This window comes from Oncorhynchus masou, chromosome 28, assembly GCF_036934945.1.
Source record: "Oncorhynchus masou masou isolate Uvic2021 chromosome 28, UVic_Omas_1.1, whole genome shotgun sequence".
NCBI lineage: Eukaryota > Metazoa > Chordata > Actinopteri > Salmoniformes > Salmonidae > Oncorhynchus > Oncorhynchus masou.
This window is the reverse complement of record NC_088239.1, coordinates 78526104-78541501: the sequence shown is the minus strand read 5'-3', so window position 1 is coordinate 78541501 and position 15398 is coordinate 78526104. Positions and strand designations below refer to the sequence as shown.

General features: G+C 42.9%; 1 protein-coding gene across 9 annotated transcripts in view; it reads right to left on the bottom strand.

The window, feature by feature from the left end:
- Positions 1 to 6279: 6279 nt before the first annotated feature.
- The window catches only part of nrg1 (neuregulin 1), a 170588-nt gene continuing 161469 nt past the window's right edge, over positions 6280 to 15398 (bottom strand). For all 9 annotated transcript variants that reach the window (XM_064943462.1, XM_064943465.1, XM_064943466.1 and 6 more), the window contains 4 exons: positions 15061 to 15181; positions 13317 to 13447; positions 11019 to 11219; positions 6280 to 9190 (listed from right to left, as the gene is read on the bottom strand). In XM_064943462.1, coding sequence (XP_064799534.1) covers positions 8524 to 9190; positions 11019 to 11219; positions 13317 to 13447; positions 15061 to 15181 — 1120 coding nt within the window. In that variant the 3' untranslated portion in view covers positions 6280 to 8523. The remainder of the gene's footprint in view (positions 9191 to 11018; positions 11220 to 13316; positions 13448 to 15060; positions 15182 to 15398) is intronic.

The window sequence follows — 15398 nt, the reverse complement described above, 5'->3', positions numbered from 1 at the left end:
TGTATGAGATCTTCAGTTTCTTGGCAATTTCTCGCATGGAATAGCCTTCATTTCTCAGAACAAGAATAGACTGACGAGTTTCAGAAGAAAGTGCTTTGTTTTTGGCCATTTTGAGCCTGTAATCGAACCCAGATACTCAACTAGTCTTAAGAAGGCCAGTTGTATTGCTTCTTTTATCAACACAACAGTTTTCAGCTGTGCTAACATAATTGCAAAAGGGTTTTCTAATGATCAATTAGCCTTTTAAATTTATAAACCAGGATTAGCTAACACAATGTGTCATTGGAACACAGGAGTGATGGTTGCTGATAATAGGCCTCTGTGCGCCTTTGTAGATATTCCATAAAAAAATCAGCCGTTTTGAGCTACAATAGCCATTTACAACATTAACAATGTCTATGCTGTATTTCGGATTAATTTGATGTTATTTTAATGGACAAAAAATGAGCTTTTCTTTCAAAAACAAGGACATTTCTAAGTGACCCCAAACTTTTTAACGGAAGTGTATATATTTTTTATACTTTAAGAGGTCTTAAAATTCAAAAACAAATAGCTAAATGATCCTTGGTATGACCTTATTAAAATAATTTCCTGTTGCTGCGTGATTCTTTTCCTGCTGTAGCAAATTGGTAAATGCTGCAGATGTCAGCTCAAGCACCTCAGCCAAGAGGGGAGAGTTCCTCATGTATTCAGAAGGCTGTTGATTGACTTCACTGGCTTTAACCTCATTATCTGTCAAGTGGGGATTCACCCGAGTCCCTAAAGTGCAATCCTCTTCAGTTAGTCAGCTACACCAGAGATAATGATACAATGTGTAAGCAAGGTATAGATGCGGTAAAGAGGTAAATTGAACTCGACAGGGGAAAGGGACGTGGAGGAAAGATCCCGAATCTCCCCCCATCAAAATGATCCTACATTTAAGCTATTGTTTATATGTGTATTAGACACTAATGTTGAGGTAAAAATCAGATAACAATGTTTGTATGGATGTCAACCCCAACACAACGTCATCAGTACCAATCAGCTGCATTTCATTTAAAAACAACTTTGACTACCACTGATTTTTGTACGTTAGCTATGTTAACCAGTTTACACAATAATGAGAGTATTGTGGATGGTCAGATTAATAAAATCATTTGATTAAAACGTGTACATGCTTTGCAAGAAGAACGATTTCGCTAATAATCCTGTTTACATGGATATATTTGAAATCATGCAAATAAACGTTATACCACAGCAACCATTCATATTTGATTCTGAGTACGGACATAGAAGTAGTTTTCACAAACTTTATAAGATGCACACATTCAGTTGTTTCCGAACTCACTTCACTCGTGCTAAAGCAATAGTGTGCAACTGAAGCCTGCAATTTGGGGCGTTCCTGCATGTGGGCATTCCTGCATCTACAGGAACGCCCCACCTCAAGCATCCCATTGGTTCCTGTTGAGCTAACAAGCCTGCTCTTAAGCGATACTGTGTGCTAGCACACGGTATCACTCTCTCCTCCCGGCTGGGTACCGGAGAAAACCGTGTCCGACAGGTGGGGGCAAAAGACACTGTCTCCCGATGATGCCACCTGCCGACCGCTAGCTATTTTGGTACACAGCAGGGGGGAGGCGGGGGTGACACTGTGCTAGCTGTTAGTTAGCTAGCACATGGTGTCGTGCCCGCCTCCTGTGTACCGGAGTCCTTCTTAGGACAAACTGCCTAAGCTAACACACAGTGTCCTTTGCTCCTGTCTGCCGAACACCTGTCCTCGCCTGCCGTTAGCAGAACAGTACCTGACAGGCGGGGGCTAAGGACACTAGCGGTGTGTACTAGCTCGCCTCTTCTTCTGTGGGGTTTACCGGCAGTTGGCATGCAATGTTAATAAGTCCAAAAATGGATGTAGCAACTGCTGACTGCCCTTTTAAGGTGTGTACATGTCCTAATAATTGGACAGAATACTCAGAAAACCATTTTTTGTTTAAATCGCCGAATGCTTACTTTGGCCAATTTAAGTAAAGTGTTTACATGACTATTACATAATCTGCCTACTGTCATAATCAGTTTGATATTAAATGATTACAGTGCATGCAATTGACACGTCTACCTAATCTATTTGCTGATTATGTCAAGAGGAATGTATGACAGGAATGTGGACAGTGCATGTATCCAGAGAACATGCCCGGGCATGTCGATGAAACTGACAAAACGCTGAGGACACAGGAACAATATCATGGAGTTGTGAACTATAGGGCATTATGGTCAATTGCAGGAAGAGAAACACAGTGTTTTAGAACCAACTGCATATCCTCAGTTAATCCTATTAAATATTCAGACCCCAAAAACATAACAGATAATAACACCAGCCTCATAACAATTTTAAAAGTTCTATTTTTTTAATTCAAAACAGACAGAAGGCAGATCATTGTCCATTCTCGTTGTAGCTTGTCACTGAAAGTTAAACAATGGGGGCAAATATATCTCTGAGGAGTCTCTTTTAGTCAGCAGTAGGAACATATCCCATGAATCACAGTCAGCCCAATGAGCCCCTAGTAAACTACCAGCTTAGAATCTTTCATCATTTATGTTTGTAGGGGTACCAGAACAAAAACACTATTGATATCAGTATCAATCACCAGGGCCAAGTAAAACATTACTTTTGCTCTCCGCCCAGAATCTCCAGTTTGGTGCAACCAATGCCAACTTTTCTTTTCATTTCCCAATAGTCTATTTTCTGTATTTTATTTGGGATTATAGGACAGCATTTGACAAGCAATACATGTATTATTAATCCTTATTGCGTACTAATTTTGTATCTCCATTGAACGTGTGGAGACGGGGCGGCAGGGTAACCTAGTGGTGAGAGCGTTGGACTAGTAACCGGAAGGTTGCAAGTTCAAAACCCCGAGCTGACAAGGTACAAATCTGTCGTTCTGCCCCTGAACGGGCAGTTAACCCACTGTTCCTAGGCCGTCATTGAAAATAAGAATTTGTTCTTAACTGACTTGCCTAGTTAAATAACAACAACAAAAAAACACATATGTGCCGTGTTGCACAAAAATGATCAATAGCAGTGATTTAGGGTCCAATTCAATAAGATCTGCTTTAGCCGACATCCGCATAGCTAATGTATTGATGGTGTTGGAACTGTGTTAGAGCTGTTAAATCCACAAGCAGTTCCTGGCATTATACCTGAAGCGGACAATACCATTGGCTGCAGTCGTATTAAAGTACATCCAATGCAGTCTTGTTTACAAGTTGGAACACTGGAATGTAAGATAAAAAATATACATCTCGATTAAGCTGATAGAAATCCTTATTTATAATGATTTTTCAATGAGACTGTAATTATCTCTATATACTCTACACTTTCTCATTCTGAACTTCTAACTTGAGTATGGCGGGTGTGGCTTTGTGACAATGATCGCAAGAGTAGCTGCTCACCAATTTGACGGCTCCAAGCAGTGTCTGCAAGCAGTTCCACCTCCTATGCAGGTGTCTGCTATCGCTGGTTAATGCTTTATCTGTTTGAATCGAGGTCTTAGTTTTTACTCCAGACACTACATACTATGCCACACCATTGAAGTTGGCAAAGAACAGCTTAATGAGAAGCCCCTGATATACCTGGCAGTGACATGTATTCTGTGTCCTGATCTTGTCTACATTCTCATCTCTCAACAAGATAGTAAAATGTCTCTTATCCGTCCAGTGTGAAATATTGTCACCAGATTTCCTTGTCCCCTCCATGTATAGAAATAATTTCAGATTCTAACAAAATAATATGTATCTATTTATTTTGACACATATTGATCCCCTAAATCAAGGGCGTCACCTGTCAATGATTTTAGAGGACACACAGTGTACGAATAAAAGACCCATTTAATATCATGAGTAGGTGCAACAGCTACAATGTGGGCATCAAAATGTGGATAAGTTCAGGAGAAAGTACCCATGTTATGTTAACACCCGGTATAAACAAGGCTTTTAAGAACTGACTGTGATTCGAACTTCATGACCACCTCCGGAGGTTGTCGGTGAGTTGATTGGATGGAAGCTCAGTGGGCAAGGCTTAGAGTGACAGGTCAGTGAGTGGAGTTCACAGGTGAGAGTCAAATTGTAAGAGGCCTTGCAGGAGGCAGGTTGGAGGTGGATGGAGGGTGTTACGTGTGGGTTGTGACCCGCAAGGTTTCCAGTTCAAATCCCATTTGCGACATTTGTTTTCCAGCCTTACTCAAAATTCTTACCTAAATTACATTTCTAATCTACCAACTTTTTCAGTTTCTAACTTTTGGGCTGAACAGCTTTAAACATGTGGGAAAATGTAACTGGTGCACGTAGAGTACCAGGAAACCTGCCTACCCTGCCTTTCTAAGGTCTTCGAAAGCCAAGTTAACAAAACAGATAGCCGACCATTTTGAATCCCCCCGTACCTTCTCCGCGATGCAATCTGGTTTCCGAGCTGGTAATGGGTGCACCACAGCCACGCTCAAGGTCCTAAACGATATCATAACCTCCATTGATAAGAAACTATACTGTGCAGCTATATTCATAGGCCTGGCCAAGGCTTTCCACTCTGTCAATCACCACATTCTTATTCGCAGACCCAACAGCCTTGGTTTCTCAAATGACTGACTCGCCTGGTCACCAACTACTTCTCAGACAGAGTTCAGTGTGTCAAATCGGAGGGCCTGTTGTCCGGACCTCTGGCAGTCTCTATGGGGGTGCCACAGGGTTCAATTCTCAAGCCGACTCTTTTCTCTGTATACATCAATGATATTGCTCTTGCTGCTGTTGATTCTCTGATCCACCTCTACGCAGACGATACCATTCGGTATACTTCTGGCCCTTCTTTGGACACTGTGTTAATTAACCTCCAGACAAGCATCAATGCCATGCAACTCTCCTTCCGTGGCCTCCAACTGCTCTTAAATGCAAGTATAACTAAATGCATGCTCTTCAACCGATCGCTACCAGCACCTGCCCGCCTGTCCAGCATCACTACTCTGGACGGTTCTGACTTAGGTATTTGTAGATGTCATTTACAAAATAGCCTCCAACACTCTACTCAGCAAATTAGATGCACTCTATCACAGTGCCATCCGTTTTGTCATCAAAGCCCCATATACTACCCACCACTGCTACCTATATGCTCTCGTTGGCTGGCCCTCGCTTCATATTCTTCGCCAAACCCACGAGCTCCAGGCCATCTATAAGTCTTTGCTAGGTAAAGCTCTGCCTTATCTCAGCTCACTGGTCACCCTAGAAGCACCCACCCGTAGCACACTCTCCAGCAGGTATATCTCACTGGTCAAAGCCAATTCCTCCTTTGGCCGCCTTTTCTTCCAGTTCTCTGCTGCCAATGACTGGAACGAATTGCAAAAATCACTGAAGCTGGAGACTCATATCTCCCTTACTAACTTTAAGCACCAGCTGTCAGAGCAGATCACTGCACCTGTACATAGCCCATCTGTAAATAGCCCATCCAACTACCTCATCCCCATACTGTTATTTCTATTTTTGCTCCTTTGCACTGCAGTATCTCTACTTGCACATTCATCTTCTGCACATCGATCACTTCAGTGTTCAATTGCTAAATTGCAATTATTTCACCACTATGGCCTTTTATTGCCTTACCTCCCTTATCTTACCTCATTTGCACACACTGTATATAGACTTTTTTTCCTATTGTGTTTTTGACTATGTTTGTTTATTCCATGTGTAACTCTGTTGTTGCTTGTGTCACACTGCTTTGCTTTATCTTGGCCAGGTCACAGTTGTAAACAAGAACTTGTTCTCAACTGGCCTACCTGGTTAAATAAAAGGTGAAATAAATAAATAAAAGGCACTAGGCTAGGTACTGGAAGGTCACAGGTTCTAGTCTTGTGGATTCCCTTTCTCAAAAAAGGCATATTTATAGTCCTTGCATTAAGATGTGCTTTTCATCTGATCAAGACAACCCAATCATTATTTGTTCAATTGAAATGCATTCCTGCGTTTGATCTTGTCATGCATGTTCCACAACAGTAACTTCCACACCTGTGCTTAGCTGCTTTCATTCTCTCCTTGTGCTGATAATGGCTTGACATGACAGAATATTAGTTTTGGCTTTTATTTTAACAACCAAGTTAGTGTGCTGCTCATACATACGTGTACAACTGCAGTCATGTTTATGAAACAATTGGTATGGAGACAATCACTACAAAAAAAAGTTTAGCATAATATGTATGGTTATGGAAAATGTTTAGGACAGAGACAAATGCTTTGAGGTGGTGGCCCTCAAACAAACACAAAACATTGGTTTAATATTTTAATTTTAAAAAAGGAGAAAAAAAAAGTACTCAAGGTTTTCATGGTGTATTTACATAAAATCGAAAGACACCTTGGTTTGGAAGCAATGCATCATGGGGTATGTAAAGCAGAGATTGACAGGAGATTTAGTTCTGATTTCTAGCCACACAGCTAATCAGTGTACACTCAAAGTACTTGTGCCTTTTTAGATTTTAATATTTTTTTATGTTGAATAACAGAGCGGTTATCAATGCTAAGAGGCAAAGAGAGATTTGACCCCATAATGAAGTCAAAAAAATATAAAAAGGCAAACACATGCTTATAAAAGATAAGTTCCGATCTTTTCAAATATATACCAACCAAATATATAAAACACTGATTAAAATAGAATCTGTAATTAAAAGATAACATAAGGCCCACAAAATAAATAAACAATAAATAAATAAATAATATAAATACAAAAAAAAGTTGATAAATTTCAGATTGGGACATCATTAGAAACGGTATAATTTAGGGCCAAAAAAAGCCTTTATACCAGTGTCATGCCAATGCTGGCAACAATCAGATTGGCATTAGAGTAGATTGTTTTGATGAAATTACCTTTCGGAAACACTCAATATCAACGGTTTGGTTATGAAGCCTGAAAAGTGATAATGTAGTAAAGAAAACGTGTCTAGTTATCTATTCATTCTAGTGATAAATTATTGGTGACAGTCTTCGACAGGGTACGACTTCTCATGGAACCATATTTCATGTGGTTCATGGCGAGCATGACTCATGAACGTATCCTTGGGATATAACTTACTATATAATAAAATAGGCGATAATGTCGATAATATTACACAGATAACTTTACGTACTAACACAGTCAGACAGTTGAAAACAAATATGCACTATATGAACACAAAAGGAACACTTTGGATAATGTAACATTTTACATGAATGTTTTGAAGGACAAAAAAAATCTGAAGTTGACTAATGTACTAAAACACAGTTGAAACAAATGAAAAGGCTCTCGCTATTTACCTTATTTCAAAATGGTGCTTCAGCTTCGATCCCCACAATGCATTACTTAGGAACGGGTGTGTTGTTGAAAGACTGAACACGTGAGCCATATATTCAATCATTCATTCAGTACATATCTCCACAAATCATTCATTCGGTACATATCTCCACAATCATTCATTTGGTACATATCTCCACAATTTGGACTTGCAAATCATGATATTGAGAGCAAGAATCTTAGAGTATTGCTTAACCAGAGATGACTAAATACATAAGTTACTTCTCATCTGACCATCTGGCTTTAGAAGAAAATGTGTTCCATTATATAGAACGCAATATATAGAGAGGATAGATATAGAGAGCATTCATTCAATAATGGGATGTATCACATGTCCCGAGACTACATCTAACAGTTACCCAATTATCTGAAAATAATATTCAAATCAACTCTGACTTCATTCATGCTTCTAGTATCAACGTGTTGATACAAGTTAATCAGATTACACATTCAACATTCTTCCTTGCTGATTGCCTTGGTAACCAATATATTATTATGATAGCTAATGGTCCAAGAAAAGCATTAAAAAAAAATCAATTCAAATGTTATTTTACCATTTAAAATCAACCAAAAGGTGAGTGGGAAAATCTTGAAAAGCTGTATAATAATATTTGGGTGTTGTGTTAGCTAGATAAACACTAAATACTTTGTTGTATGCACCTCTGTTAGTAGGTTAGGACTGCATTACTGTAAATGAGGTGAAAACTACATGCCCATGAACACATAAGCAACGCCGCTGTATGGAGCTTAGGATTAGGAGCCAGTTCATACAGGTCATTATAGTAAATGCATACTATAGTGCTGGTGGATATTTTTGTTTTCAGAGTGGAGTAGAAATGTCAACAGGGAGATGAAAGTCGTGAATATATGGGCCAGAGGCATGCAGTTCCCATAAGCACACCAAACGGAAATGAAAGGCACCATTGATATTTTTCTCCATTGAAATACTGCGAACCATTGCTACATACTAGTTTATTCCACTTTCTTCCATGACATGAACACGTACACATTTTTTATTTATAAAAGACTTTATTCACTACTTCGCTAAAATACGTTTTTTATTTATTTATATATATTTTTTTTTATTATTTTCCCCGCAAATACTTTAAGTTATAGAAAATAAAGGTTTAATAGTGACATTTCTTTGAATCCGACTGAAGTTTTTTTTCTAAGCTCTCTTTTTCATTTTATACAGCAATTGGATCTTGGTTGGAGATGACGCTGGATAACCTGGCTTGCAGGTTGTCCTGTGGGGAGAGTCGGAGTGCTAGGTTAGTCCTGCTGCCATCTGTGAGAGGTTCCACACTTATAGCCATGGGGTTCTGTAAGCTCAGGAAGGGTGTGTCCTCTCCCACACGCTCCTCCTCCATCTCGCTCTCCGTACTGCTACCTAGGTCGATGGACTCCTTGTTGTGGCCTGCTGCATGGCCATTGGGTTTTGTTCTACTGGCCCGATGGCCGTTGCTGTTCTTGGCAAGTTTCTTAGGAAGGCTCTGCGGGGGAATGGGCGTTACCGTTGTGGCGGAGCCGACCACCTCATACTTCTGCGTGGTCTCATAGTCGTCGTCCTCAACGATCCTCAGCGGGCTGGGCGGGGGGCTGTGGGCCTCTTGGCCGTGGTTGTAGTGGGCAGACTTCCTCTTAGACTGACTGATGTGGTGGTCGGGGTGCGGATGGGTGGTGAACAGCAGGGGGCGCTCCTCCTCGCCAGAGGGGCTGACGGCCACAGAGGGGACCGAGGTGGCCAGGCTGGACAAGGGGGCCGACATCTCAGAGGGAGGGGAACCCGGGGTCACGGGAGAGAGCAGCTCCACAGGAGACAGGCGGGTTGGGGTGGTCATCGCTGACACATACCTGACAGGCAGAACCAAGAGAGAATCCTCAATCAATTAGGAACAGAATACACAAGTGTACTCACTAATACACCACAACCAGAATCAGTAATAAGAACCCATTTTGTTAAAGTGGCTTTAGCTCCACTACATTCATGGTACAGTCTGAGCTATAGCTCATCACATGTATGGCTTTAGCTAAGTGAAATAAATCCATAACAATGGATTTTGTGTCCGATAGGTATGTACAGTCAAATTGTCAAGGGCACATCCGATGAGCGTAGGCTCCTTTAGAGTGGAACTCACCGGTCTCAAATAGTCTTTCATTTCTCACCGGATATCTACATGGTCTGGTTCAGGATACACATTCATTCATAATCCATTTCGGAAATCAGCTCTAGGACTGTATAGGCTTTTCTCCTGGTATGTGTTTGGAGGACAGAGACACTGAACTGAAGAGCACTGGACATTCATTAGGGTTGTCTCCGTCTGCCCTGGCCAGTCATTAGGGTTAGTACTACGGTTGTCTCCGTCTGCCCTGGCCAGTCATTAGGGTTAGTATTAGGGTTGTCTCCGTCTGCCCTGGCCAGTCATTAGGGTTAGTATTAGGGTTGTCTCCGTCTGCCCTGGCCAGTCATTAGGGTTGTCTCCGTCTGCCCTGGCCAGTCATTAGGGTTAGAATTAGGGTTGTCTCCGTCTGCCCTGGCCAGTCATTAGGGTTAGTATTAGGGTTGTCTCCGTCTGCCCTGGCCAGTCATTAGGGTTAGTATTAGGGTTGTCTCCGTCTGCCCTGGCCAGTCATTAGGGTTAGTATTAGGGTTGTCTCCGTCTGCCCTGGCCAGTCATTAGGGTTAGTATTAGGGTTGTCTCCGTCTGCCCTGGCCAGTCATTAGGGTTAGTATTAGGGTTGTCTCCGTCTGCCCTGGCCAGTCATTAGGGTTAGTATTACGGTTGTCTCCGTCTGCCCTGGCCAGTCATTAGGGTTAGTATTAGGGTTGTCTCCGTCTGCCCTGGCCAGTCATTAGGGTTAGTATTAGGGTTGTCTCCGTCTGCCCTGGCCAGTCATTAGGGTTAGTATTAGGGTTGTCTCCGTCTGCCCTGGCCAGTCATTAGGGTTAGTATTAGGGTTGTCTCCGTCTGCCCTGGCCAGTCATTAGGGTTAGTATTAGGGTTGTCTCCGTCTGCCCTGGCCAGTCATTAGGGTTAGTATTAGGGTTGTCTCCGTCTGCCCTGGCCAGTCATTAGGGTTAGTATTAGGGTTGTCTCCGTCTGCCCTGGACAGTCATTAGGGTCGTCTGCCCTGGCATGTCAGAGTGATGTGCACAGACGGGTCCTCTCAGACTCAGTCGACCTGTGACCTCAGAGACAGGTGTGCTACCTGCTGTAGCAGCTCGACTGACAACACAGGTACACCTGCGCTCATCAGCAACACATTGATTGACTAATGGGGACTTATGAAGTCGTCATTGTCCATTAGCTTTGATCTAGGAGGGCCTGTGAAATCTAAATATAGGATAGCTCATAAGGAGACCTCTGCTAATAAAAACACTAATTCAGAAGACCAAGATAACATGGCAATACCACAAATCTTAGATTCAATCTTGGTTTACTGTATATTCATAAATAAATGCCATAATTTATAAAATGCATGTTATTCTCTAAAAATGATCACCAAGTATAATCCTTAAAATATAGCTGATTATTCAGTGGATATCTCTGTACAACTCAGATAACTAGAAGTAGGGGACACCATCATTAATTACAAACCCTCCATTAGGTGTATGGGCTGAAGGGCGGTTGTAGTGCATAGCGTAGCGTAGCAACATGAGCTCCAGATGTCTTTCTCCTACCTCTCACTGTACGGAGAGTCCCTGTAGGAGTCTGGCGTGTCTCCAGAGTTCTTTAGGTAGGCACTCAGGTCTCTGGCGCCACCTGTGGCGTTCAGACGACCCCGGTGGCTGGGTGTGGCGTGCCGGCTGTTCTCTCCCGATGACTTCACCAAGACAGAGCGGCTGTCGGAGAGGGCACTCTCGCTATGGCCGTTACTCCAGCTGAAGAGAGAGAGAGCGAGACAGAGGAGAATGAAGAGGGGAGACAGAAGAGAATGAATTGCTTCTCTTAAATGAGGTCAAAACAATGGCCGCTTCCGACAATGACATAAGCTGTAAACACTGTAAATCATGTCTATTGCAGACCTGGGTTCAAATACTATTTGAAATAATTTAAAATACTTCAACTGGGCTTGTGTGAGCTTGCCTGGCTTAATGGACCAATGCTTACCCCACCCATCTGGCACTTCAGGCAGGCTCGAGCAAAAGCACAAAGTATTTGAATGATTTAAAATAGTATGTGAACCCAGGTCTGCTCTATTATAATGTATAGTTAGAGACACTGGCCTATAAAACCCACAAGACACTTTGACCTGCACATTGCTCTACAAGTTCTCTGGAAACCTCATCAATTCTCCCTGCGCCTTGGTTGTCCCATACTAGCTAATGACGCACCGCCATACATTATCCTCTACGGTTTTGCTTGTGCAATCTGAGATCACAGAACTGCAGTCCCTGGATTCATAAAGTGTCTGAGTTCTGATCTAGGATCAGTTATTTATTTTAAAATCATCATGATTAAGGGGTAGGAGCCGTGGGACCTGATCCTCGATCAGCACTCCTACTCTGAAATGTTTTGTGAATACAGGCCATGGTCTTTGTTGAATCCAGTGAATATCACTGAGTGAGCGAGGTGATTTGCAGGCAATCGTGCAACAGGATGGGTAAATCATCGTATCAACCGCCGACTGAAACCAACATGAATGAATTGCTTTTCAAAACCACCCCCAACAAACAGGGGGAAAGAGGAAGTGGCTAGGGGGGAAACGAGACGGACTCCAACTAAGATAGCTCACAGGGCCCAGCGGTAATATGACACATAGGGAAAGAGGAAGTGTCTAGGGGGGAAACGAGACGGACTCCAACTAAGATAGCTCACAGGGCCCAGCGGTAATATGACACATAGGGAAAGAGGAAGTGGCTAGGGGGGAAACGAGACGGACTCCAACTAACATAGCTCACAGGGCCCAGCGGTAATATGACACATAGGGAAAGAGGAAGTGGTTAGGGGGGAAACGAGACGGACTCCAACTAAGATAGCTCACAGGGCCCAGCGGTAATATGACACATAGGGAAAGAGGAAGTGGCTCGGGGGGAAATGAGACGGACTCCAACTAAGATAGCTCACAGGGCCCAGCGGTAATATGACACATAGGGAAAGAGGAAGTGTCTAGGGGGGAAACGAGACGGACTCCAACTAAGATAACTCACAGGGCCCAGCGGTAATATGACACATAGGGAAAGAGGAAGTGGCTAGGGGGGAAACGAGACGGACTCCAACTAACATAGCTCACAGGGCCCAGCGGTAATATGACACATAGGGAAAGAGGAAGTGTCTAGGGGGGAAACGAGACGGACTCCAACTAAGATAGCTCACAGGGCCCAGCGGTAATATGACACATAGGGAAAGAGGAAGTGGTTAGGGGGGAAACGAGACGGACTCCAACTAAGATAGCTCACAGGGCCCAGCGGTAATATGACACATAGGGAAAGAGGAAGTGGCTAGGGGGGAAACGAGACGGACTCCAACTAAGATAGCTCACAGGGCCCAGCGGTAATATGACACATAGGGAAAGAGGAAGTGTCTAGGGGGGAAACGAGACGGACTCCAACTAAGATAGCTCACAGGGCCCAGCGGTAATATGACACATAGGGAAAGAGGAAGTGTCTAGGGGGGAAACGAGACGGACTCCAACTAAGATAACTCACAGGGCCCAGCGGTAATATGACACATAGGGAAAGAGGAAGTGGCTCGGGGGGAAATGAGACGGACTCCAACTAAGATAGCTCACAGGGCCCAGCGGTAATATGACACATAGGGAAAGAGGAAGTGTCTAGGGGGGAAACGAGACGGACTCCAACTAAGATAGCTCACAGGGCCCAGCGGTAATATGACACATAGAGAAGGAGATAAATAGGACTTTAATCTAAGAAACATTATTACAGTATCTTCTTAAGAGCCAGTGCTATAGCTCATCACTTTTACAGATGGAAGGAGAGGAGGCAAGAAATCTGTCTTGTAGGTTCGTATAGGATTACCTTTGACTGGAGGTGTGGGTGACCGTTGTGGACTGATGTGCTGATGATGTGTACAGGCTCGTCGAGAAGGATGTTTCCGTTTCCTTCTCGATTACATGCTGCGCAGGCAATGCATTTTTAGACACAAATTGCTATAAGGGAAAACAAAATCAAGCATCAATAATACGAAATCACATCATGCATGCTTATAAAGAAATGTGCAGATTCTGTAGCTAACATGCCAACAAATGTACAGTGCATTCGGAAAGTATTCAGACCCCCTCGACTTTCTCAGCGTTTTGTTGTTACAGCCTTATTCTAAAAGGTATTAAATAAATTGTTTTCCTCATCAATCTACACACAACACCCCATAATGACAAATCAAAAACAGGTTTTTCGAAATCTTTGCACATTTATCGTTTTTTTTCTTCCATTGATCATCCTTGAGCGGTCTCGACAACTTGATTGGAGTCCACCTGTGGTTTGGAAACGCACAGACCTGTCTATATAAGGTCCCAAGCCATGAGGTCGAAGGAATTGGCAGTAGAGCTCTGAGACAGGATTGTGTCGAGGCACAGATCTGGGGAAGCATACCAAAGAAAGTCTGCAGCATTGAAGGTCCTCAAGAACACAGTGACCTCCATGATTCTTAAACGGAAGAGGTTTGGAACCACCAAGACTCTTCCTAGAGCTGGCCCGCCCGGCCAAAAACTGAGCAATCGGGGGAGAAGGCCCTTGGTCAGGGAGGTGACCAAGAACGCGATGGTCACTCTGACCTAGCTCCATAGTTCCTCTGTGGAGATGGGAGAATCTTCCAGAAGGACAACTATATCTAGCACTCCACCAATCAGGCCTTCATGGTAGAGTGGCCAGGTGGAAGCCACTCCTCAGTAAAAGGCACATGACAGGCTGCTTGGAGTTTGCCAAAAGGCACCTAAAGGACTCTGATCATGAGAAACAAGATTATCTGGTCTGATGAAAGCAAAATGTTACTATTTGGCCTGAATGCCAAGTGTCACATCTGGAAGAAACCTGTCACCATCCCTACGGTGAAGCATGGTGGTGGCAGCATCATGCTGTGGTGATGTTTTTCAGCGGCAGGGACTGGGAGACTAGTCAGGATCGAGGGAAAGCAAAGTACAGAGAGACTCATGATGAAAACCTGCTCCAGAGCACTCAGGACCTCAGACTGGGGCAAAAGTTCACCCTCCAACAGGACAACAACCCTAAACACACAGCCAAGACAACGCAGGAGTTCTGAATGTTCTTGAGTCGTCCAGCCAGAGCCCGGACTTGAACCGATATAACATCTCTGGAGAGACCTGAAAATAGCTGGGTAGTGACGCTCCCCATCCAACCTGACAGAGCTTGACAGGATCTGCAGAAAAGAATGGGAGAAACTCCCCAAATACAGGTGTGCCAAGCTTGTAGCGTCATACCCAAGAAGACTCAAGGCTGTAATAGCTGCAAAAGGTGCTTCAAGAAAGTACTGAGTAAAGGTCCTGAATACTTATGTTAATGTTTTATTTCCGTTTTTTTTTTTTATTTTACACATTTGCACAAAAAAAATGGTTTGTCATTATGGGGTATTGTGTGTAGATTGGTGAGGAAAAACAAACAATTTAATACATTTTTGAATAAAATGTGGAAAAAGTTAAGGGGTCTGAATACTTTTAGAATGAACTGTATGTATTGGAAACTAAGTGTGAGAGTTAATCTAGCGTAGTTCTCATTGTTAGAAGTAATAGCTATGTGAGTGACTTACATTGACAAGCTGGACGTTTTCAAGGGGAGGGTTAAAAATCTGAGGGCCATTAGCCATAATGGTGTTTCTCTCATTTCGTAGGCTCTGCCTCAGACGATCATGAAGCTTTTTCCTCTGCTTTCTGTGCACGGAAAGACAAAACTGCATCGTGAGACGGACCAATCATACAGCCATTAACAAAAACAGACGGATGACAGATTTTGTCTAAGGTTGACAGAGGTTGTGATTGACAAAAAAATTATTCAAATGCACAAATCTCTAGGCTATCATCTCATGGAAGCTTCAAAATACGTAATAAGGACAAGGATACGTAATAGTGAATACTGAGTTTATATACT